This window comes from Pelobates fuscus, chromosome 12 (assembly GCF_036172605.1).
Source record: "Pelobates fuscus isolate aPelFus1 chromosome 12, aPelFus1.pri, whole genome shotgun sequence".
Taxonomy (NCBI): Eukaryota; Metazoa; Chordata; class Amphibia; order Anura; family Pelobatidae; genus Pelobates; species Pelobates fuscus.
In genome coordinates this window covers 1,103,854-1,131,241 of record NC_086328.1, presented here as the reverse complement: position 1 = coordinate 1,131,241, position 27,388 = coordinate 1,103,854, and the positions used below count along the sequence as shown (strand labels likewise).

At 46.5% G+C, this 27,388-nt stretch overlaps 1 protein-coding gene across 2 annotated transcripts in view; it reads right to left on the bottom strand.

Annotated features, from left to right (window-relative positions):
- Positions 1 to 27,388, bottom strand: part of LOC134579042 (adhesion G-protein coupled receptor G1-like) — a 108,551-nt gene that overhangs the window by 24,874 nt on the left and 56,289 nt on the right. For both annotated transcript variants that reach the window (XM_063438175.1, XM_063438173.1), the window contains exons 7-9: positions 22,331 to 22,447; positions 11,010 to 11,043; positions 10,790 to 10,890 (exon numbers count right to left, since the gene is read on the bottom strand). In XM_063438175.1, the coding sequence (XP_063294245.1) occupies positions 10,790 to 10,890; positions 11,010 to 11,043; positions 22,331 to 22,447 (252 nt within the window). The remainder of the gene's footprint in view (positions 1 to 10,789; positions 10,891 to 11,009; positions 11,044 to 22,330; positions 22,448 to 27,388) is intronic.

Here is a 27,388-nt window from a genome sequence, read left to right as displayed (position 1 = left end):
GGCCATACCGGGTATTGAATGCCGTCATCCACTCGTGACCTTGCTGGATTCTCACCAAATTGTAAGCCCCTCTGAGATCTAACTTGGTGAAGATTTTGGAGCCCTTAAGACGATCAAATAACTCGGTAATCAGTGGGATGGGATAGGCATTTCTGACAGTTATTTTATTCAAGCCTCGGTAATCGATACAAGGTCTCAACGTGCCATCTTTCTTCTTAATGAAAAAGAACCCCGCCCCGGCCGGAGAAGAAGACCTCCTGATGAATCCCTTTTCTAAATTCTCCTGAATATACTCCTCTAGAACCGAGTTTTCCTGAACAGACAAAGGATATACATGGCCCCTCGGAGGCATAGTCCCGGGTAGAAGCTTAATTTTACAGTCAAATGACCTGTGTGGCGGCAAAGAATCGGCATTCTTCTTGTCAAACACTGCCCTTAAGTCTAGGTAAAGGTCTGGTATTTGTCTTTCTGTGGACTGAGTAGGATTCTCCTGTATGTTAATATTAGCTAATGGAGAAACCTTGCACAAACACCGATCCTGGCAGCCCTGGCCCCACGAGAGTATCTCCCCTAACTCCCAATCAATAATAGGGTTATGTTCTTTCAACCATGGGTACCCCAGAACTATGGGAATGGAAGGCGACGAAATGAGCAGAAGAGATAAATTCTCCACGTGTAGGATACCAACATTTAACTCAATGGGTATGGTCTCACGAAAGATAACAGGGTCTAGTAGTGGTCTACCATCTATGGCCTCAACGGCCAAGGGTGTCTCCCTTAGCTGGGATGGGAAATAGTTTTTACTAGCAACGGCTTGGTCGATAAAATTCTCAGCAGCACCGGAATCTATCAAAGCCATAGCCCTTACTACTTCCCTCCCGCAAGTTAAGGAAACTGGTAGTAGAAGCCTGTGATCTTTATAATTAGGAGTAGAGGACAAAATAGAAACACCCAAGGCCTGTCCTCTAGAGAGACTTAGGTGCGAGCGTTTCCCGGGCGGTTAGAACAGTTTGAGAGTAAATGACCCTTAGCTCCACAATACATACACAAACCCTCTCTTCTCCTGTACTGTCTTTCCTCCTCAGAGAGGCGGGTATACCCTATCTGCATAGGTTCAGGAAGCAAAGATACAGGACTTGGAAAAGCGGGGGCTAACCTAAAAGAAGGTCTCCGGTTCCTCTCTCGAGTGTTCTGTCTCTCTCTTAAACGTTCATCTATACGAGAGATGAACGAAATTAAATCCTCTAAATTCTCAGGGAGTTCTCTGGTAGCAACCTCATCCAGGATTACTTCAGATAAGCCATTCAAAAATACATCCATATACGCCTGCTCATTCCACTTGACCTCTGACGCCAGGGACCTGAACTCTACTGCATAATCCACCAGTGTTCGGTTCTCCTGTTTCAGACGCAACAGTAATCTGGCTGCATTAACCTTTCTACCTGGAGGGTCAAATGTTCTTCTAAAAGCAGCTACAAAGGCGTTATAGTTATAAACTAATGGGTTATCGTTCTCCCATAATGGGTTGGCCCATCTCAGAGCTTTCTCAATAAGTAGGGTGATAATAAATCCTACCTTTGCCCTATCTGTAGGATAAGAGCGAGGTTGCAATTCAAAATGGATACTAATTTGGTTTAAGAAACCACGACACTTCTCAGGAGCCCCACCATAGCGTACTGGGAGGGTAATGCGAGAAGAAGCACCCACTGTGGCTACCTCTAGACCTGAACCGACAGGAGAAACAGGGGTATTACGTATCTCCTCTGGTGGGTTATTGGCACGAGATAATAGAGCCTGTAGCGCAAGCGCCATCTGATCCATTCTGTGATCCATGGCTTCAAACCTAGGATCAGGAGAAGCAAGCTGACTGTTTGTACTTGCGGGATCCATTGGCCCTGTCGTAATGTCAGGATCGGGACAGGGATCCAACACGCAGAGTACAAACAGTAGCCAGATACGTATACCGGACCTTAGAATGGCCGGACTAACGTAAGTAGTACAGTATAGAATGGTCAAAGACAAGCCGAGGTCGAGGGTAACAGAAGACAGGTAAGCGAGAGACAAGCCGAATCAAGGGTAAACAAGCCGGGTCAAAACCAAAAGGGATAATAGAATACACAAGCACTGAGTGACTAGAACAAGCTAGAACCACGACAGGGCAATGAGCTAATGAAAGAAGCTCTGTTAAATACCCTGTTCAGAGCAGGAACCACGCCTCCAAGGCGTCCTGATTGGTCCTGCAGCAATTGAGTGACAGGTCGTTCCGGAGGAGTGTCCTGATGACAACTTCCTGCCTAGATGCTGTAAAAGGCAGTCACTCCCTCGCGGCCGGCCTTGCATGACCGGATAGACCGCGGGGAAGGGAGCCATCAGGCCGTCTGGATGGAGGAACAGCTAAGTCTCTACCTCTTTCGGAGGTAGAGACCGCAGGTACCCTGACACATTAGAAGAATTCTATGAAGATGTATATAACTAATTCTTCTTTTATATTGTCACATCTAGTGGTGAAACGCGTAGCGGTATATTTGTTATGGACATTGATCATCATTTTATTTATGTACTTTTTTAATTTATTTTTTATTCTTTATTTTTGTTATGCAGGTGAGTACAAGGCGCATACATAAGCCACAACAGTGTATATTTATGGTTAAACATAGGTTAAACCGCTAAGCTATGCAGAGTGGATGTACGTTTATTAGCTCTATGTTGGTTGTCAGTGAGGGGACACATAAAATGCACATTAAAATTAAGGTTAGGTTAAGATCCAGACAGGGATGACAAAGTGGAATGTAAGTGGTTAACCTAGAAGTACTCTTGAACTGGGGATTACTAAAAAAACATGTTAAAGGGACACTATAGTCACCTGAACAACTTTACCTTAATGAAGCAGTTTTGGTGTATAGAACACGCCCCTGCAGCCTCACTGCTCAATCCTCTGCCATTTAGGAGTTAAATCCCTTTGTTTATGAACCCTAGTCACACCTCCCTGCATGTGACTTGCACAGCCTTCCATAAACACTTCCTGTAAAGAGAGCCCTATTTAGGCTTTCTTTACAGGGAGTGCAGAATTATTAGGCAAATTAGTATTTTGACCACATCATCCTCTTTATGCATGTTGTCTTACTCCAAGCTGTATAGGCTCGAAAGCCTACTACCAATTAAGCATATTAGGTGATGTGCATCTCTGTAATGAGAAGGGGTGTGGTCTAATCAACACCCTATATCAGGTGTGCATAATTATTAGGCAACTTCCTTTCCTTTGGCAAAATGGGTCAAAAGAAGGACTTGACAGGCTCAGAAAAGTCAAAAATAGTGAGATATCTTGCAGAGGGATGCAGCACTCTTAAAATTGCAAAGCTTCTGAAGCGTGATCATCGAACAATCAAGCGTTTCATTCAAAATAGTCAACAGGGTCGCAAGAAGCGTGTGGAAAAACCAAGGCGCAAAATAACTGCCCATGAACTGAGAAAAGTCAAGCGTGCAGCTGCCAAGATGCCACTTGCCACCAGTTTGCCCATATTTCAGAGCTGCAACAACACTGGAGTGCCCAAAAGCACAAGGTGTGCAATACTCAGAGACATGGCCAAGGTAAGAAAGGCTGAAAGACGACCACCACTGAACAAGACACACAAGCTGAAATGTCAAGACTGGGCCAAGAAATATCTCAAGACTGATTTTTCTAAGGTTTTATGGACTGATGAAATGAGAGTGAGTCTTGATGGGCCAGATGGATGGGCCCGTGGCTGGATTGGTAAAGGGCAGAGAGCTCCAGTCCGACTCAGACGCCAGCAAGGTGGAGGTGGAGTACTGGTTTGGGCTGGTATTATCAAAGATGAGCTTTGGAGTCAAGCTCAACTCCCAGTCCTACTGCCAGTTTCTGGAAGACACCTTCAAGCAGTGGTACAGGAAGAAGTCTGCATCCTTCAAGAAAAACATGATTTTCATGCAGGACAATGCTCCATCACACGCGTCCAAGTACTCCACAGCGTGGCTGGCAAGAAAGGTTATAAAAGAAGAACATCTAATGACATGGCCTCCTTGTTCACCTGATCTGAACCCCATTGAGAACCTGTGGTCCATCATCAAATGTGAGATTTACAAGGAGGGAAAACAGTACACCTCTCTGAACAGTGTCTGGGAGGCTGTGGTTGCTGCTGCACGCAATGTTGATGGTGAACAGATCAAAACACTGACAGAATCCATGGATGGCAGGCTTTTGAGTGTCCTTGCAAAGAAAGGTGGCTATATTGGTCACTGATTTGTTTTTGTTTTGTTTTTGAATGTCAGAAATGTATATTTGTGAATGTTGAGATGTTATATTGGTTTCACTGGTAAAAATAAATAATTGAAATGGGTATAAATTTGTTTTTTGTTAAGTTGCCTAATAATTATGCACAGTAATAGTCACCTGCACACACAGATATCCCCCTAAAATAGCTATAACTAAAAACAAACTAAAAACTACTTCCAAAAATATTCAGCTTTGATATTAATGAGTTTTTTGGGTTCATTGAGAACATGGTTGTTGTTCAATAATAAAATTAATCCTCAAAAATACAACTTGCCTAATAATTCTGCACTCCCTGTATTGCAAGTTCTGTTTAATTAAGATTTTCTTATCCCCTGCTATGTTAATAGCTTGCTAGACCCTGCAAGAGCCTCCTGTATGTGATTAAAGTTCAATTTAGAGATTGAGATACAATTATTTAAGGTAAATTACATCTGTTTGAAAGTGAAACCAGTTTTCTTTTCATGCAGGCTCTGTCAATCATAGCCAGGGGAAGTGTGTCTAGGGCTGCATAAACAGAAACAAAGTGATTTAACTCCTAAATGACAGTGAATTGAGCAGTGAAATTGCAGGGGAATGATCTATACACTAAAACTGCTTTATTTAGCTAAAGTAATTTAGGTGACTATAGTGTTCCTTTAAGCTTACATTCAGCTACCATAGTTATAGCATGTAGCATAGTGCTTGACTTGATTGTCAGGCTATTCCCATCATAGGGAATTTACTGTCCCACAGAGCATGGGCTTGCAAACCCACAGCTGGAGGTGGCAGCTGCTGATCTCGCTTGTGCAGGTGCCTTTCTCCCTTCTCCTCGGCTCTCTGCTTGTTGTTCGTGTGTTCCAAGGGGCTGTATGGCTGTGGAGCTCCACGGCTCACCGATTGTCTGCTCATTGCCTTTCATCGCGCGGCTTGTTTTGCGGCACGTGGACGCTTCCTCCGCCGTCTCAGGCGTAGCGGGCCTCTGGCGAGTGCTGTCGGGCTGCTTGGTGTGTGGCAGGTAGGTCACATAAAGAGTTATCACGGTCTCGTGTAGTGGCTGCTTGGCCCTTAGCTTCTCCCAACATGCTTCGATGAGGGCATCCAGGCGCTGGAGAGTAGTGGACACCACTCCTCCTTGGGTGAGGGCCACTGCAGCGTCCGCCATCTTAGGGAGACCTGGCGGTAATGTCGGCTTCTGAGGTACTGCCGTGGCTCCTTGGTGGGTCACGAGAGCCTTCTGGGTGGGGATCGGGATAACCCCCACCAGTCCAAAGGGGGGTGGGGGTGCAGCAGGGTATCAGTAGCTCGCTTGGGGCTCCGCCAGCGCCTGTCTGAGAGAGTGGCCGCCTCTCCCCCCCAAGGCGCCCGCTAGGCCCCATTGCATCTTGGCTACCAGATCGCTTGAGAGGGCCGCAGGGTGTGTTCCTCGGTCCCTCTGACATGTCGTAGGACTGAGAGGGGGTATCAGGCTTAGGTATAGTCGCTGGATTAGCTCAGGATTTCAGTTTGTACATTGCGTTCCAGGGAGCTCCCCAGAAACACGTCTGGTCGCCATGCTGGTCAGGCCCCGCCCCCAATTTATGTACTTTTTAATACTAATTAATAAATGTATTTAAGCTTTTATTTGGTTCCTGGCTTTAAAAAGACACCTATTTAAAGGAGGAGTGTAGCCCTATACCTACACAACACACTACTACAGAGCCACAGGGGGCTCTGTGTTTGTAAGTTATCAATTGGCACGTATTTTCAAATATTTCTTAACCTTACTGTACTACCCTATTGTGTGTTTATATACTTTCCCTCAGGACAGAACACACATTCCAGATAAGACAATCCCTCCCCTGTGCCTGGGAGATAATTGAGTCATGAACTGAACTAAATTCAATTATCTCCAGACACAAAAAACACACATTTAACAACACCCCGTGAGTACCCCCAAAACCCCACAAAAGTTACATCCCCTGATAGCCCCGATCTGGGTGACCGACATATCCAAAAATCACCCAGATCGGCTCCGTGGTTAAGGAATTTCCTTGAAGTCAAAGTTTGACCGACTGCACGCATGGTCCCATGCCCAAAACAATTTCATACAATCATGGCTAAGTGCCGCTGGGGACTGACCAGGAACCGCAAAGTCTTCATGCCGAAAACAGTTTCATATAATCGCATTTAAGTGCCGCTGTGGAACCGACCGGGAGCCGCAAAGTCCATAGTGTGACGAGAGCAATCTCGCCACATTGCATTGGAGAAGCCTGGTTGCCCGCCTGCTGCCTTTGGACTATGGCCCTGGGAGATTGGGCCCTTTCAATTCAGTATGATAGGAGTTATGTATTTTTGTATCCTTTTGTGTTTTACTGGTAACATGTGCTCAATGGAGTCTGCCTCTATCCCTGGATATAATTGGATTATTTTCCCCATTGTCTCCAGGATAGAGGGCTCTGTAAAACCGGTTTGGGCCAGATAGCCATGCTGCCAGCCGGGCCCCAAAAGATACTTTACTAACTTCTGAACCCCTGGTCTGATTCATGCCATTTTCTGACATGTTGTTCCCCTGAATGGATTGATTGTGAATATATTTTTTTTATGTGAATGTGATGTATATTTTTGAAGTTACGAATATGCTGTAAAAAGTATATTTTTCCTGCCTGTGATAAATTACATGAACCCATTGTGTTCAGTAATTATATAACAGGCAGAGGGGAGGATTTTATGTGTTTGTGCTGGGTGTGTTTTATGTTTTACTGTACGGGATTGGTTACATGTTGTTCCTCCCTGTGGGATGTCCCCTTGCATGGGGACTTGCATAAAAGTCTGTGAGTGTTAATTAAAACAGACCACTGCTTGACCCTCAACACGGAGCTGTGTCTCGTTCTTGGGGGGGATTTACTGTATGCTGTTAGAGACTGATTGCCAGGAGTCTATTAGTGAGGTTCCAGTTCGGGAGTTGGAGTGCTATTTTGTATCCAGTTCGGGAGTTTAGTGTTCTGCAGTAGCTGTGCCTGTATCTCTGGAAGGGGAAGATCTACTAAACGGCTTTTAACCCCTTTTATGCCTGGGGGTGCCGTTACACATAGAATGGCATCTAAGTGCTGCTGGAGAACCGACAGGGGACCGCAAAGTCTTCATGCCAAAAACAGTTCTATACAATCGTGGCTAAGTGCCGCTGGGGAACCGACCGGAAACGCAAAGTCTTCATGCCGAAAATAGTTCCAGGGCATTCGCGGCCAAGTCCCCCTGAAGTCTATTCGCGGTTTTGGTCCATGCGAACGGCCGCCAGGGAGCTAGCATTCGGTTCTACGCACACAAATGGAAAGTGTCGAACCAGGGGGAATAAAATATGGGTCTCTACAGTCGCTGACCTGGCCCATAGTCTTTTGGCAGGAGGTTGGCAAGCAGGCCCCTCCAAAAGCCTGTGGCGAGGTTCTGTTCGCCACACCAACCATGATAAACCTACTGCAAGACCTGCAAGCATCGATGTACAAACCAACCATGATAAACCTACTACAAGAGCTGTGAGCATCAACATACAAACCAGCCAAGATAAACCTACTACAAGAGAAACCTACTACAAGAGCTGCGAGCATTGACATACAAACCAACTGTTACGGCTCCCCCGGTATGAGAGGGGTTACTGCCGTACAGGACGTTCCCTTACCGAATGCAGAGGTAGCCACTGAGCGCTCCAAACTGATGAACAGCGATCATACGTTTCCCTTATTCCCGTAAGCAGCCGAACAGCAATCATACAAATCCGTTATTTTCCCAATACTGACGAACAAGCATACTCCATACGAATAATCCCCCCAATGACAAGACAAAGCTCCGTGTTGAGGGTCAGCAGGAATCTGTTTAATGGCACCAAAAGAACCTTCTTTTATGACAGTTTCCCTTAGGTAGGACCACCCACAGGGTGTTACAAAATAACCAATCATACACGTACATTACAGAAGACACTCCCAGGATTTACACACAAAATCCTCCCCTCTGCCTGTGATACAATTATGTTACACAATGGTTTAACATAATTATCACATACAGTAAAAATACAGTTTTTCCACATACACTGTAACTTTAAAACCATACATCCAATCTCCATAAAAATTAGCATTCAAAAATCATACAAATCCCCCCTCTGCCTGTGATATAATTACTGAACACAATGGGTTAATGTAATTTATCACAGGCAGGAAAAATATACTTTTTACAGCATATTCATAACTTCTAACATATACATCACATTCACAAAAAAATTATTTATTCACAATCAATCTATTCAGGAGAAAAACATATAAAAAAATGGCATGAATCAGACCAGGGGTTCAGAAGTTAGTAAAGTATATTTTAGGGCCTGGCTGGCAGCATGGCTATCTGGCCCAAACCGGTTTTACAGAGCCCTCTATCCTGGAGACAATGGGGAAAATAATCCAATTATATCCAGGGATAGAGGCAGACTCCATTGAGCACATGTTACCAGTAAAACACAAAAGGATATAAAAATACAAAACTCCTATCACACTGAATTGAACGGGCCAAATCTCCCAGGGTCCATAGTCACAGGGCAAGAGGCAGGCAAGCAGTCCTCTCCAGGCCCAAGTGGCGAAGGGCACTTCGTCACAGCGGCCATGTTTTCAGGTTGGTGAATAGAGAGCGGAACTTGGACCTAAAACCCATGGAGTGAGTAGCGGCTGAACAATTGCGCGGACACCGCTCAGAGGATGGTTGCCCCAGCCCTTCGTGAGCCGAACAGAGACCGCCATGAAGGGGGGTACTTAACTTGCGGTTAACCGCAGACCCAATGTTCTAATTGGGGCCACACGCCAGTATGTAGGTGGTCCTTGTTCGAGAGTCTTTAGTGAGTTTCAGTTCGGTGAATTATTACACGAACGAGGCCACCCTGAGACAGTCAATTAGGCTTGCGGTTAACCGCAGACCACAACTTTCCGGTGGTCAATTAGAAGCACACTCCGCTGGTAGGGTGGTCAGTCGTTCGGTTGTTTTAAAGGTGAAAAAGGTTAAGTGGCGGCACACGCCAAGGGCCGGGTGGTCTGTCGTTCGAATGCACGAATATATAGTCCTGACTGTTTGTGGAATGAGTTTTATACAGTATAACTACCGAAACAGGGTATACGGTGAAATAAACAGGGTAATCCCGTAACGATCTGTAGAGCGCCCGTAACAGTAGGTATGGCGAAGTACAGTACTTGGGTCACAGAGTAGGGTGTGGGAACCAGAGACCAGAACCAGCCAGGGTGGAGGCGGTAGCTAACTGGCCCACACCTCGCACTAAGACCCAGGTACTAGCCTTCTTAGGGATGGCAGGGTACTACAGACGCTTTGTCCCCGACTACTGTACGATAGCCAAGCCCTTGACTGACCTGACCAAAAAGAATTTACCTAGGCAGGTCCTGTGGTCTCCAGCTTGTGAAGCCACGTTCCAAGCCCTTATGTAAGCCCTTATTAATGTCCCTGTCTTGGCTGCCCCAGTACCTAACAAACGTTTCCTTGTCCACACAGACGCTTCCATGTTTGGACTGGGGGCTGTGCTGAGCCAAGTTGGGGAGGATGGAGGAGAGCACCCTGTTGCATATCTCAGCTGAAAGTTACTACCCAGAGAAGTGAGTTATGCGGCAGTGGAGAAGGAATGTTTGGCCCTGGTTTGGGCACTTAAAAAATCGACTCCCTATCTGTACAGACAAGAGTTTTCACTGGTCACCGACCACAACCCCTTGGTTTCACTTAACCGGGTCGCAGGAGACAATGGCAGGTTGCTGCGGTGGAGCTTAGCCCTGCAACCTTATAACTTCACTATCAGCTACCGACCTGGTAAGCAGAATGGCAATGCCGATGGGTTGTCCCGGCAAACAGACATCACTCCAGCTTCCTAGTTCCGGACATCCCCAAGTTGACCAGAGAAGGATCAAGCCGGGTCTGCCGGGTCCCACAACGAGGGAGCCATGTGACAGACCTCTCTGTCTTTGGATTATTATCATTTCACCGTGATTCGTCTATTTGTCGATATGGGCCTGCTTTTATTCGTATAACTACGAATAAACTACCGAACAGCCTGCCACCCAGCAGGGAAGTGTGCTGCTCGTTAACCTTTCTGCCCTCATTAACATTGTGGTTAACAGCAAACACTTCCAACTCCCGAACGGTAGGCTGGGTGGTCGTCATTCGTATGAACGAATACGTGGCGGCGGCCATCTTGGACAGTCGAACGCCCAGCGGTGTTCGTCGAGAAACTCGTGGAACTAATATCGGACACTATTTCCCACGAACACCGATGAAGTCGCCGACCCTTCCTCGTTATGTTCCAGGTTCATACGAACGCCGTGCCGTTCGGTACATTGACTATAAACTAACAGAAATGCCTCAGATAGCAATCCCATGGAGCCCATTGTAGGATGAGTGGGGACAGACAGTGAGGAGGGAGTTGTAGGGTGAGTGGGGACAGACAGTAAGGAGGGGGTTGTAGGGTGAGTGGGGACAGACAGTGAGGAGGGGCTGGGGGTAGACACTCACCATAAGGACAGCAAAGTAGGTGAGATGGTTGCAATGGCACTCAGTATGGTTCTCCTGCGGGAAGGTTCGGCAGCCATCAGTGCTCCAGGTCGTGGTTAACTCTGCCAGAACAAACAGTAATGTTTCATGGAGATTATTTAGCTTATAAAAGTCCTGCAATGCCTAGGACATTACTGATATCCACATTAACACATCAAACCTGCGATCAGTAAGTACTTACCGTTCCAGAACACGCAGACAGGAGAATAGTTTTGCTGCAGGAAAAAAAAAAGAACTGAGTGAGATTAGTTCTCGTCACATAACAAATAATCAATAAATAAATGCTTTACATAGGGATATTCCACTACCGAGCTATACTGACTGACATTACATACACCAAGCCTCTACCCCTATAGAGCTATACTGACTGACATTACATGCACTGAGCCTCTACCCCTATAGAGCTATACTGACTGACATTACATGCACTGAGCCTCTACCCCTATAGAGCTATACTGACTGACATTACATACACCGAGCCTCTACCCCTATAGAGCTATACTGACTGACATTAGATACAACGAGCCTCTACCCATATAGAGCTATACTGACTGACATTACATACACCGAGCCTCTATCCCTATAGAGCTATACTGACTGACACATTACATACACCGAGCCTCTACCCCTATAGAGCTATACTGACTGACATTACATACACCGAGCCTCTACCCCTATAGAGCTATACTGACTGACATTACATACACCGAGCCTCTACCCCTATAGAGCTATACTGACTGACACATTACATACACCGAGCCTCTACCCCTATAGAGCTATACTGACTGACACATTACATACACCGAGCCTCTACCCCTATAGAGCTATACTGACTGACACATTACATACACTGAGCCTCTACCCCTATAGAGCTATACTGACTGACATTACATACACTGAGCCTCTACCCCTATAGAGCTATACTGACTGACACATTACATACACCGAGCCTCTATCCCTATAGAGCTATACTGACTAACACATTATGTACACTGAGCCTCTACCCCTATAGAGCTATACTGACAAACACATTATGTACACTGAGCCTCTACCCCTATAGAGCTATACTGACTGACACATTACATACACCGAGCCTCTACCCCTATAGAGCTATACTGACTGACATTACATACACCGAGCCTCTACCCCTATAGAGCTATACTGACTGACATTACATACACCGAGCCTCTACCCCTATAGAGCTATACTGACTGACATTACATACACCGAGCCTCTATCCCTATAGAGCTATACTGACTGACACATTACATACACCGAGCCTCTACCCCTATAGAGCTATACTGACTGACATTACATACACCGAGCCTCTACCCCTATAGAGCTATACTGACTGACATTACATACACCGAGCCTCTACCCCTATAGAGCTATACTGACTGACACATTACATACACCGAGCCTCTACCCCTATAGAGCTATACTGACTGACACATTACATACACCGAGCCTCTACCCCTATAGAGCTATACTGACTGACACATTACATACACTGAGCCTCTACCCCTATAGAGCTATACTGACTGACATTACATACACTGAGCCTCTACCCCTATAGAGCTATACTGACTGACACATTACATACACCGAGCCTCTATCCCTATAGAGCTATACTGACTAACACATTATGTACACTGAGCCTCTACCCCTATAGAGCTATACTGACAAACACATTATGTACACTGAGCCTCTACCCCTATAGAGCTATACTGACTGACACATTACATACACCGAGCCTCTACCCCTATAGAGCTATACTGACTGACACATTACATACACCGAGCCTCTACCCCTATAGAGCTATACTGACTGACACATTACATACACTGAGACTCTACCCCTATAGGGCTATACTGACTGACATTACATACACCGAGCCTCTACCCCTATAGAGCTATACTGACTGACACATTACATACACCGAGCCTCTAGCCCTATAGAGCTATACTGACTGACACATTACATACACCGAGCCTCTACCCCTATAGAGCTATACTGACTGACACATTACATACACCGAGCCTCTACCCCTATAGAGCTATACTGACTGACACATTACATACATCGAGCCTCTACCCCTATAGAGCTATACTGACTGACACATTACATACACCGAGCCTCTATCCCTATAGAGCTATACTGACTGACAGATTACATACACCGAGCCTCTACCCCTATAGAGCTATACTGACTGACACATTACATACACCGAGCCTCTACCCCTATAGAGCTATAATGACTGACACATTACATACACCGAGCCTCTACCCCTATAGAGCTATACTGACTGACACATTACATACACCGAGCCTCTACCCCTATAGAGCTATACTGACTGACATTACATACACTGAGCCTCTACCCCTATACAGCTATACTGACTGACACATTACATACACCGAGCCTCTACCCCTATAGAGCTATACTGACTGACACATTACATACACCGAGCCTCTTCCCCTATAGAGCTATACTGACTGACACATTACATACACCGAGCCTCTACCCCTATAGAGCTATACTGACTGACACATTACATACACCGAGCCTCTACCCCTATAGAGCTATACTGACTGACACATTACCTACACCGAGCCTCTACCCCTATAGAGCTATACTGACTGACACATTACATACACCGAGCCTCTACCCCTATAGAGCTATACTGACTGACACATTACATACACCGAGCCTCTACCCCTATAGAGCTATACTGACTGACATTACATACACTGAGCCTCTACCCCTATACAGCTATACTGACTGACACATTACATACACCGAGCCTCTACCCCTATAGAGCTATACTGACTGACACATTACATACACCGAGCCTCTACCCCTATAGAGCTATACTGACTGACACATTACATACACCGAGCCTCTACCCCTATAGAGCTATACTGACTGACACATTACATACACCGAGCCTCTACCCCTATAGAGCTATACTGACTGACACATTACATACACCGAGCCTCTACCCCTATAGAGCTATACTGACTGACATTACATACACCGAGCCTCTACCCCTATAGAGCTATACTGACTGACACATTACATACACCGAGCCTCTACCCCTATAGAGCTATACTGACTGACACATTACATACACCGAGCCTCTACCCCTATAGAGCTATACTGACTGACACATTACATACACCGAGCCTCTACCCCTATAGAGCTATACTGACTGACACATTACATACACCGAGCCTCTACCCCTATAGAGCTATACTGACTGACACATTACATACACCGAGCCTCTACCCCTATAGAGCTATACTGACTGACACATTACATACACCGAGCCTCTACTCCTATAGAGCTATACTGACTGACACATTACATACACCGAGCCTCTACTCCTATAGAGCTATACTGACTGACAGATTACATACACCGAGCCTCTACCCCTATAGAGCTATACTGACTGACACATTACATACACCGAGCCTCTACCCCTATAGAGCTATACTGACTGACACATTACATACACCGAGCCTCTACCCCTATAGAGCTATACTGACTGACATTACATACACTGAGCCTCTACCCCTATACAGCTATACTGACTGACACATTACATACACCGAGCCTCTACCCCTATAGAGCTATACTGACTGACACATTACATACACCGAGCCTCTACCCCTATAGAGCTATACTGACTGACACATTACATACACCGAGCCTCTACCCCTATAGAGCTATACTGACTGACATTACATACACCGAGCCTCTACCCCTATAGAGCTATACTGACTGACATTACATACACCGAGCCTCTACCCCTATAGAGCTATACTGACTGACACATTACATACACCGAGCCTCTACCCCTATAGAGCTATACTGACTGACACATTACATACACCGAGCCTCTACCCCTATAGAGCTATACTGACTGACACATTACATACACCGAGCCTCTACCCCTATAGAGCTATACTGACTGACACATTACATACACCGAGCCTCTACCCCTATAGAGCTATACTGACTGACACATTACATACACCGAGCCTCTACCCCTATAGAGCTATACTGACTGACACATTACATACACCGAGCCTCTATCCCTATAGAGCTATACTGACTGACACATTACATACACTGAGCCTCTACCCCTATACAGCTATACTGACTGACACATTACATACACTGAGCCTCTATCCCTATAGAGCTATACTGACTGACACATTACGTACACCGAGCCTCTACCCCTATAGAGCTATACTGACTGACACATTACATACACCGAATCTCTACCCCTATAGAGCTATACTGACTGACACATTACATACACCGAGCCTCTACCCCTATAGAGCTATACTGACTGACACATTACATACACCGAGCCTCTACCCCTATAGAGCTATACTGACTGACACATTACATACACCGAGCCTCTACCCCTATAGAGCTATACTGACTGACACATTACATACACCGAGCCTCTTCCCCTATAGAGCTATACTGACTGACATTACATACACTGAGCCTCTACCCCTATAGAGCTATACTGACTGACACATTACATACACCGAATCTCTACCCCTATAGAGCTATACTGACTGACACATTACATACACCGAGCCTCTACCCCTATAGAGCTATACTGACTGACACATTACATACACCGAGCCTCTACCCCTATAGAGCTATACTGACTGACACATTACATACACCGAGCCTCTACCCCTATACAGCTATACTGACTGACACATTACATACACCGAGCCTCTATCCCTATAGAGCTATACTGACTGACACATTACATACACCGAGCCTCTACCCGTATAGAGCTATACTGACTGACACATTACATACACCGAGCCTCTACCCCTATAGAGCTATACTGACTGACACATTACATACACCGAGCCTCTACCCCTATAGAGCTATACTGACTGACACATTACATACACCGAGCCTCTACCCCTATACAGCTATACTGACTGCCACATTACATACACCGAGCCTCTTCCCCTATAGAGCTATACTAACTGACACATTACATACACCGAGCCTCTACCCCTATAGAGCTATACTGACTGACATTACATACACTGAGCCTCTACCCCTATACAGCTATACTGACTGCCACATTACATACACCGAGCCTCTTCCCCTATAGAGCTATACTGACTGACATTACATACACCGAGCCTCTACCCCTATAGAGCTATACTGACTGACACATTACATACACCGAGCCTCTACCCCTATAGAGCTATACTGACTGACACATTACATACACCGAGCCTCTATCCCTATAGAGCTATACTGACTGACACATTATGTACACTGAGCCTCTACCCCTATAGAGCTATACTGACTGACATTACATACACCGAGCCTCTACCCCTATAGAGCTATACTGACTGACACATTATATACACCGAGCCTCTACCCCTATAGAGCTATACTGACTGCCACATTACATACACCGAGCCTCTACCCCTATAGAGCTATACTGACTGACACATTACATACACCGAGCCTCTACCCCTATAGAGCTATACTGACTGACACATTACATACACCGAGCCTCTACCCCTATAGAGCTATACTGACTGCCACATTACATACACCGAGCCTCTACCCCTATAGAGCTATACTGACTGACACATTACATACACCGAGCCTCTTCCCCTATAGAGCTATACTGACTGACACATTACATACACCGAATCTCTACCCCTATAGAGCTATACTGACTGACACATTACATACACCGAGCCTCTACCCCTATAGAGCTATACTGACTGACACATTACATACACCGAGCCTCTACCCCTATAGAGCTATACTGACTGACATTACATACACCGAGCCTCTACCCCTATAGAGCTATACTGACTGACACATTACATACACCGAGCCTCTTCCCCTATAGAGCTATACTGACTGACATTACATACACTGAGCCTCTACCCCTATACAGCTATACTGACTGACACATTACATACACCGAGCCTCTTCCCCTATAGAGCTATACTGACTGGTTCTTGAAATCCCTCAGATTATATGCCATGCTTCGAATACTGTCACAGATGATATCCTACGCTGGCAGTAAATGTGTGATCCTTGTCATACTGAGATGTATGTTTGTCATTGTGGCGAAACCAACTTCGCCACTGTGGGCTGGAGAAGCCTGGCTGCTAGCCTCCTGCCCTGCGACTATGGCCCCTGGACATATTGCACTTTAAAGACTATATTTGGGCATGTATAATTTATATTGCTGCTACTGGCCCTTTAAAATCAGCGGTGGACATTTTGGGACTAATGTCCCTTTAAGACTTTGTAACATATCACAGTAATACTGTCTTAAATATTATGTAGGTATTTGTGTTCAGTTAAACTGGGGATATGTAGAAATGTGTGTTTTATGTGTTAAATGTATCAGTATGTAATTTTATGTCTTTTACTGTCTTTTTGCAACCATGTGGTTAATGGAGTCTGACTCTAGTCCTAGATAATTGGATTACTTCTCCAATTATCTCCAGGGCAGAAGGGAGGAAGCCGGGATGCATTGTGGGGGATGTTTTACTTCTGTTTGGGCCAGATTGTGCCATGCTGCAAGCAAGGGCCCAAAAGATACTTTTAGTAACTTTTAAACCCCTGGTCGGATTCATGCCATTTTTTAATATGTTGTTCCCCTGAATGGATTGATTGTGGATATGTATTTTTATGTGAATGTGATGTATGGTTTTAAAGTTATGAAAGTTGTGTAAAAGTATATTTTACTCTGTATGCATAATGGGATTATGTGTCACACTAAGGGGAGGGGATGTGTGGGAGGTAACATCTATGTCATTGGTTCTTTTATGCCTCCCCCTGGGTGTGGCCTGTATGTGTGAGTTGGAAATAAAAGCCAGACTGGGTGTCCCAGTCTAGAGTTCCTGCTTAACCCTCAAAATGAAGTGTCGTCTCGTTCTTGGGGGGGATTGGATTGTAAGCTGACTGCCAAGAGTGTAAGCCGATTGTATGCTTTTCTTGTTCAGCTGTTCCAGTTCGGAGTGTCATTTCGTATCCAGCTCGTGAGTTCTGATGTTCTGCAGTAGCTGTGCCTGTCTATGGAAAAGGGGATTATCGCCTAAACGCATTTTTCCCCTTTTATGCTGAAACGGTCCGTTACAATTGGTGGCAAGCGGCGGGATCGTTCCTACAACCAGAGGGACAGCTACAGACAACACCATTCCTGGATTACAAAGTGAGGGCAACGCCAGTACCCGTACAGCGCCCCTATCTACAAGGAACCAACTGCAGCAGAGCAAGCATGGCACCCAGCTACACTCAAGAGGCGTATGACAGAGAGGTCACCGCGGTGCTGGCTATATGCGGACCCAACCTCTCAGAGGAGCTAATACAGTGTGTGAAGAAAGCAGTGCGAGAGTACTTGCCGCGGGAATCAGAGTGGGCCAGGGGGTTTGCAGACCTCCCTCCCCAGCGGCAATGTGTGGCCCAGGGAGCTGATGGTGTCGTCCATCCTCCCCAGCAGCCGTGTGTGTCCAAGGGAGCCGAAGGTGCAGTCCTTCCTCCCCAGCGGCAGGCTGAGTTACAGGGGGCAGAGGTTGTTGTTCCTGCCCCCCAGCAGCAAAGTGAGATGCCAAAAAGGCAGTGTGAAGTGAAGGGAGAGGAGAGCAGCGTCCTCCCTCCCCAGCGGCAATGTGTGCCCCAGGGAGCTGATGGTGTCGTCCATCCTCCCCAGCAGCCGTGTGTGTCCAAGGGAGCCGAAGGTGCAGTCCTTCCTCCCCAGCGGCAGGCTGAGTTACAGGGGGCAGAGGTTGTTGTTCCTGCCCCCCAGCAGCAAAGTGATATGCCAAGAAGGCAGTGGGAAGTGAAGGGAGAGGAGAGCAGCGTCCTCCCTCCCCAGCGGCAATGTGTGCCCCAGGGAGCTGATGGTGTCGTCCATCCTCCCCAGCAGCCGTGTGTGTCCAAGGGAGCCGAAGGTGCAGTCCTTCCTCCCCAGCGGCAGGCTGAGTTACAGGGGGCAGAGGTTGTTGTTCCTGCCCCCCAGCAGCAAAGTGATATGCCAAGAAGGCAGTGTGAAGTGAAGGGAGAGGAGAGCAGCGTCCTCCCTCCCCAGCGGCAGTGTGTGCCCCAGGGAGCTGATGGTGTCGTCCATCCTCCCCAGCAGCCGTGTGTGTCCCAGGGAGCTGATGGTGTCGTCCATCCTCCCCAGCGGCAGTGTGTCCTGCAGGGAGCAGAGACAGTCAGTCTCGCACCCCAGCAGCCGGACAAGAGAATGAAAGGGGAGACAGCTGGTCCCCCTTTCCACCAGCAGAGAGAGTGGCAGGGAGAGGAGCCTGCTAACCCCCCTCCCCAGCGGCAGTTTACCGTCCAGAGAGAGGAGCTTGTTACACCCTCTCTCCAGCGGCAGCCTAACCCACCAAGGGGAGATGTTAAGCCCCACATCTGGGCAGATGGGACCGTAGTCTCTGCACTTACAGCCCCAGGGGTAGGGACGGTCGGTCCTGTCCCCCAGCCACAGAGCGATATACCTAAAGGGGAGACAGTCGGTCTCCAGCAGCCAGGCTCCCACCAGACTACTCCCGTGGTAGTGCTGGCAACAGGACAGAGTACCGCTGGTCTCTGCCCCCTCAGCAACCCACCAAGACAGCATATCAGTCTCTCCCACAGCCGTGGGGAGACACCTGAACTTGGACAAAATTCTCCCTCACCCAGGTGTAGTAACTGTTTATTATGGGTGGGCTGCTCTACTACTTCTGTTCTGTGGGTGGGTTGCTGGACTAACCAGGGCACTGACCGGCAGGAGGTCAGATACCCTGTTAGTCTAATTGGTAAAGGGGAGAATTGTGGCGAAACCAACTTCGCCACTGTGGGCTGGAGAAGCCTGGCTGCTAGCCTCCTGCCCTGCGACTATGGCCCCTGGACATATTGCACTTTAAAGACTATATTTGGGCATGTATAATTTATATTGCTGCTACTGGCCCTTTAAAATCAGCGGTGGACATTTTGGGACTAATGTCCCTTTAAGACTTTGTAACATATCACAGTAATACTGTCTTAAATATTATGTAGGTATTTGTGTTCAGTTAAACTGGGGATATGTAGAAATGTGTGTTTTATGTGTTAAATGTATCAGTATGTAATTTTATGTCTTTTACTGTCTTTTTGCAACCATGTGGTTAATGGAGTCTGACTCTAGTCCTAGATAATTGGATTACTTCTCCAATTATCTCCAGGGCAGAAGGGAGGAAGCCGGGATGCATTGTGGGGGATGTTTTACTTCTGTTTGGGCCAGATTGTGCCATGCTGCAAGCAAGGGCCCAAAAGATACTTTTAGTAACTTTTAAACCCCTGGTCGGATTCATGCCATTTTTTAATATGTTGTTCCCCTGAATGGATTGATTGTGGATATGTATTTTTATGTGAATGTGATGTATGGTTTTAAAGTTATGAAAGTTGTGTAAAAGTATATTTTACTCTGTATGCATAATGGGATTATGTGTCACACTAAGGGGAGGGGATGTGTGGGAGGTAACATCTATGTCATTGGTTATTTTATGCCTCCCCCTGGGTGTGGCCTGTATGTGTGAGTTGGAAATAAAAGCCAGACTGGGTGTCCCAGTCTAGAGTTCCTGCTTAACCCTCAAAATGAAGTGTCGTCTCGTTCTTGGGGGGGATTGGATTGTAAGCTGACTGCCAAGAGTGTAAGCCGATTGTATGCTTTTCTTGTTCAGCTGTTCCAGTTCGGAGTGTCATTTCGTATCCAGCTCGTGAGTTCTGATGTTCTGCAGTAGCTGTGCCTGTCTATGGAAAAGGGGATTATCGCCTAAACGCATTTTTCCCCTTTTATGCTGAAACGGTCCGTTACAGTCATTACATAATAAAGTACAGACTTTCCATTTGAGCATTTAGTGATTCGTAATAAATCACACGCGTGGTTTCTGTACACAGCTTCCTTTCACACATTAGTACACATTTATTCAAGCGTAGATCTCCACACTGTGGTTTTACACTTCATTATCAATCTTAATCAAAAGGCTGAAAATAACCACGTTGTGCTGAAAATAATCATATGTTTAAAGATATTTCATGAAGCTAAATGTACGAGTTTATTGTTTTGTCCATGACAGTATTGGAGGTTAGCGAAACCATCTACAGTCTTCCAGCGAAACCATCTGCAGGCTTACAGCGAGACCATCTGCGAGCTCACAGAGAGACCGTCTGCAGACTTACAGCGAGACCGTCTGCAGGCTTACAGAGAGACCGTCTGCAGGCTTACAGAGAGACCGTCTGCAGGCTTACAGAGAGACCGTCTGCAGGCTTACAGAGAGATCGTCTGCAGGCTTACAGAGAGACCGTCTGCAGGCTTACAGAGAGACCGTCTGCAGGCTTACAGAGAGACCGTCTGCAGGCTTACAGAGAGACCGTCTGCAGGCTTACAGAGAGACCGTCTGCAGGCTTCGTGTGAGGTCGTTTGCAGGCTTACAGAGAGACCGTCTGCAGGCTTACAGAGAGACCGTCTGCAGGCTTACAGAGAGACTGTCTGCAGGCTTACAGAGAGACCGTCTGCAGGCTTACAGAGAGACCGTCTGTAGGCTTCGTGTGAGGTCGTTTGCAGGCTTACAGAGAGACCGTCTGCAGGCTTACAGAGAGACCGTCTGCAGGCTTACAGAGAGACCGTCTGCAGGCTTACAGAGAGACCGTCTGCAGGCTTACAGAGAGACCGTCTGCAGGCTTAGAGCGAGGTCGTTTGCAGGCTTACAGAGAGACAGTCTGCAGGCTTCGTGTGAGGTCATTTGCAGGCTTACAGAGAGACCGTCTGCAGGCTTACAGAGAGACCGTCTAAAGGTTTACAGCGAGACCATCTGCAGGCTTACAAGGAGACTGTCTGCAGGCTTACAGAGAGACCGTCTGCAGGCTTAGAGGGAGACCGTCTGCAGGCTTACAGAGAGACCGTCTGCAGGCTTACAGAGAGACCGTCTGCAGGCTTAGAGCGAGGTCGTTTGCAGGCTTACAGAGAAACCGTCTGCAGGCTTAGAGGGAGGTCGTCTGCAGGCTTACAGAGAGACCGTCTGCAGGCTTACAGAGAGACCGTCTGCAGGCTTACAGAGAGACCGTCTGCAGGCTTAAAGCGAGGTCGTCTGCAGGCTTACAGAGAGACCGTCTGCAGGCTTACAGAGAGACCATCTGCAGGCTTACAGAGAGACCGTCTGCAGGCTTAGAGCGAGGTCGTTTGCAGGCTTACAGAGAGACTGTCTGCAGGCTTAGAGCGAGGTCGTCTGCAGGCTTACAGAGAAACCGTTTGCAGGTTTACAGAGAGACCGTCTGCAGGCTTACAGAGAGACCGTCTGCAGGCTTACAGAGAGACCGTCGGCAGGCTTACAGAGAGACCGCCTGCAGGCTTGCAGAGAGACCGTCTGCAGGCTTGCAGAGAAATAATTGGACTGCAATTCATTTAGTATAATACAGGTAAGAGGGGTCTTATAAACTATATGGGGTTGTTACCGGAAGTGGCGGATGTGGAAAGACGAAGACGATATCTTCCAGGAGACCGGAAACTTTCCTATTCTCAATGCTGACGCCAATCACATGTTCTGCGATCACTGTGCTATTGGATGAGTCCTAGAAGACATGACAGGTTACAGTTATTGGATCAATGTTACGCAAAGCGTGACAATTTAACAGCGTTACCCCACAATGACACGGTCACTCCATAACCTGGGAATTGTCAGGACCAATTGAAACATAATGAACTCCGAGAAATAATCCTGCTCTGCTACTTTGGCCCAAAATATGAATTTCCGATAATTCCCGTGTAAGAGAATAACCCTGTAAACGTTACGATACAATCAGATGATAGTCAAGTTGTGCCTTAAAAATAGTATATAAAATGTTAAAATAAAAAATTATAATACAAAATGAGTACTTACAGTAAAAAGCCGTTCAGAACAGTTGAAGTCCAAAACATATAATGTAGGAATGGATAAGAAGTGGTGTGTCCCTTTTAGTTGCACTTTACACAGAGGGGCATGCAAACTCCAAACACGCAAGAACTCACACTGAAAAAATGCCATTGCAGAGTCTAGACCTGGTATTAGACCTAATCTGTGCCGTGGTATGTTCTTGAGATCATTTAAAAAGGATTCAAGATTACATTGTTTGAAAGACCTGGTGATTATAATCCTGGGAGGGGATTTAGTGTCCTTTATTTTGCGTATGCAGTACACTAGACAGTGGTCACTGAAACGGTTAGGGAGAGCGCCTGCCTCCTGGATCCTGTCAGGACGACTAGAGAGAATCCAATCAAGCAAGGTATGGTTCTGCATTTTAATATTAATGCGAGATGGGGAGGAGATTAATTGTATTAGCTGCAAAGTCCTAAACAGCCTACACGATTTATTATTTTTAGGATTCAGCCAATCAATATTAAAATCTCCAATAACCAACAGTTCACTTTTTTGGTTTTGAGCTACAGTTTCACTTGGTAGTTGGCAGGGCCGGACTGGCCCACCGGGATGCCGTGAAAATTCCCGGTGGGCCGCAGCACCTGGGGCCGGTCTGACAGCCCTGATCAGCCCTGTCAGTCTCCCAGCACAATTTACCTTTCGGCCGCATGCCCTGCCTCCGCACACAAGCCCCGCCTCCTGAACATAGCTCCGCCTCCCTCTCGTAAGCCCCACCCCCACACACGTTGCTCGCCAGAAGGAAGAGGCTACAAAATGGAAACTTCACCTACCAGGTAAGCTTCAGCCATGACAGTGATTGTGTGTGTGTGCCTGCTAGTGAGTGAGCTTGTGTGTGTGTGTGCCTCCTAGTGAGTGAGCTTGTCTGTGTGTATATGCCTGCTAGTGAGTGAGCTTGTCTGTGTGTATATGCCTGCTAGTGAGTGAGCTTGTGTATGTGCGTGTCAGAGCTTGTCTGTAGTAAAATAGAAAAATATACAGAACTGTATGTGCTCAATCTTCACTATAAAGTAAAGAGAGCCACACAGTGGTCAGATTGGTGGTACCAGCTCCACCCTAGGGCTTGAACCCAAAATATCTAAAAAAAAAAAAAAGGAGAATTAATAAGCTAAAGGAGTCCCAAGGGCAATGGGGCTCCTATCCTGGTTTTGTTACAAAGTCTTACAGCGGATACATAAACAGTTGTAACTAATATTGGAAATAAACTTGGAGTATGTTAATAAAAAATGCTACAAATAGCTTCTAATATAAAATCCTAAGCAAGTGCCAATAGAAAGTCAAATCATTAATACTTTATTTGTAAATTAAACAGACAGGCACTATACACTAGGAATAATGGCTGAATATCTTTATCTTTATCCCCATGGCATTTCCATTCTATTTGTGAGATCTGAGCGCTTTTCGGATATCTTATGCGCTCAGATCCAAGCTGTCTGGGGATATGTTGAATGTATAGGTTAAAGAATATGTTGGAAGAATTATAGATTTTTATGTGATTTTTAAGGTAAATGTAAATATAGAATACTGCCTGTACCTGGAGACAATTAAGTTACTGTAACCATTTAAGCTAATTATCTCCAGGATAGAGGGGAGGGTTTGAAAAGATGCACTTTGTCCCCATTGGTTATTGTCGCTTGTAACACTGTGTACCATCAGGTCCAGAGGGGTGTGCCTCTGGCCTGAAAATGTGTATAAAAGCAATGCCTTGCCATTCAATAAACCAGACTTCTTGCCCTCAACTCGCAGCCTCGACTCGTGTTGTAGGGAAATGCTGACCACTCACTCTGTTAAGAGCTCCATAGGGCTCGATGCTGAATTTGAGTTTTCTGCCACTCTCCAGGATCGGGGACAAGGACATCCAAACGGTCTAACTCTCAGCGAGCCTGAGGCAACCGTAACAGTATCTATCCTGGTAAAATATTTTATAAATAAATAAATGTGTGGGGGGGTGACGAATTACACTTCGCCAATGGTTTTTGGAGGGGCCTGCTTGACCGCCTCCTACCCTGGGACTATGAGCCCTGTGATAACCCATGTTCAAAAGTACTGTTTCTGCCCCTTGGACTTTTAAATGGAACAGATTCAAACAAGTGGCGGCGGCCATCTTAAATTGTCCAGTTGTGTTTTGCTGTCGAGTGTATGGAACTGTTTTGGGCATGGGACCATGTGCACGGTGGGGCAAAAATAAGACTTCCGAAGTTACCTCACTTCCTGTCCTGCCCTCTACTGCAGAATCTGCTGAACCCTGGCAAACAGCAGCCACAGTACCCCTTCGGTCAATGCTTAAAAAGAACAGACTGTGGTCGGAGCGCATCCAAGATGGCCGCCAGCCAGCAGCCACAGAGAGGGACCACGAACAGCAGACAGAAGCCTACCTCCATAGAGACCCTTGATCGTCTCTGCTCGGCCTTCCACGAGTTGCTATGCAAGCGGGGCATGCCCTGCCATCAAGCGGCCCGGAAAGTGGCCTCGTGGATCCGCCCGACGACCCGCCGAAGCTACTACAGTGTCCCACAGCAGATATTTCAGGCGGGCGTCCGACAGAACGAACGCAGGCAAACACGCAGGCGGGAAACAGACCGCGCAAAACCGGGCACAGGTACCTTCACAAGAGGTGACCAAACTAACGGACAATCCCAGGGCCCCAGCAGTATATTAAAACGCAGCACCTCAAACACGGGTCCACTATGGAGACTCCAGAGCCGGAGCGCACAGATGGCACTACCCAGCGGCAGTCAGACACTGATGGCGGACAAGCGCGTCCAAAGCCCTGCAGGACCACCAGCCCACCACCAGACAAGCCAAGCGGCACCCAAGACCGCCACGGTCATGTCGGATGACCACCCCAGAAAAGCACCTCCAACGTCCAGACAGGGCGTCGGTTGATCTATACAAACAGAGACTCACAGAGACCGTAAGGCTACACCGAGCTGAGACTTTGGCTGACAGTGCTAAGTTATCCTGAGCAAGGTCACAGTGCCTTATCCCACCCAGAACTTGCAGCTATGTAAAAGCGTGGCCGCAGCCAGTTAATTTTGAATCAGCTCAATTTACATGCTCTATTGTTCTCTGGTGTCGCCACATAGTCCTGTGTTTTTCTGTCTTTGTTTTATTTTTAAGTTTTGCAACCTTTTATTGCGCACTCTCTCCTCCTGCAATAATTACCAAATACATGTCTGCCAATACTTTCTAGAGTTAACCCGAAGGCCCAGCGATATCACTCATATAGCATAACACAAGCAATTTGTATAGCTGCAGTCAAGTATATGCTTGTTTTGTCTGTGTGTTCCCTTTACTGCTTAATGATTTTTCCACTACGCAACAATGGCACCCATCTTCACAACTAGCCCATCTCGCTTCATAGTCAAGCAACCTATTCTCTTTTTGCCGCCTCATAGCTGAGACAGCATACATCCACATACCTGATGGGGCGCATTTGTCTACCGACACAAGCCTGCAACCCTATCATGTCTCACCGCCTTAGTCATAACTATTTCGAGGGTTTCACGTTTCAAACTACATGTTGACCACGCTTTATGTTCCTATGAAACTGCTTACATCTTGTTATTTCCATGTTCTCAAATGTACCGACCATAGTGACTTAATCCTATATATATAAAACTGTGCACTGTTTATTATGCCACATTATTGTCACCGCATGTTTCTCATATGTTTGCACTAGCTGTTGTGGCAGTGCAAAGCTGAATGTTAATTATATGCACAAATAAAATAAAGAATTAAAAAAAAAAAAAAAATAAGACTTCCAGGAAATTCCTGAACCCCTAAACCGATCTGGGTGATTTTTGGATATGTTGTTCACCCAGATCGGGGCTATCAGGGGATGTGACTTTCATGGGGATATGTTGTATTTTGGGGTTTGTAAAATGATATGTTTTTTCCCTGCTAAAGTTAATTGAGTTAGTCCATTGTCTTTGTTAATTGTATCACAGGCAGAGGGGAGGGTTTGTGTACAGTAACTGCGAGTGTTCAAATGTAAAACTCTTTGCATTTCATGTCCTGTGCCCCACAAGGTCCATGCGGGTGGTAACCTTGTGGGGAAATACTGTATTAAAGAAGCAGCTGTCCCATTAAACCTTCTGTTCTACTTCACCCTCAACTCGCAGCCTCGTCTCGTGTTTGGGGGGGACAGCTATAATCACTACAGGGATTGCTATGCTCTGCATGCTCCCTTGAATAATCACCAAGCTCTTGTAAAAGCTTGTTACTTTTCCTGCTTCACTCCATGGGGAAAGAGAGGTTCGCCCACTGAAACCTGAAACCTTGTCAAAGGTCCAGGATGGATAGGAGACAGCGATACCCCAACCAAGCTACGGCGGTTCGTGGGGTCTGCGGTGCTTATCGTGTCTGGTGAGACCACCCGGGAGCTTGTTAAGCCTAACTGACAGTTTGTAACACTTTCCACCGCAGTGTTCTAAGTGTTCGTCTGGGTGGCTGTATTTCGTATGAACGGCCACAAGGTGGCGCCCATCATCTTTTTTCTCCAAATGCAGGCAGCGGTGTTTGGGCATAAATCTCATGGAACTGAAATCGGACACAGAAACTTCCAAACATTGCTGGACTTCCAGCATCGCCTGCGTTC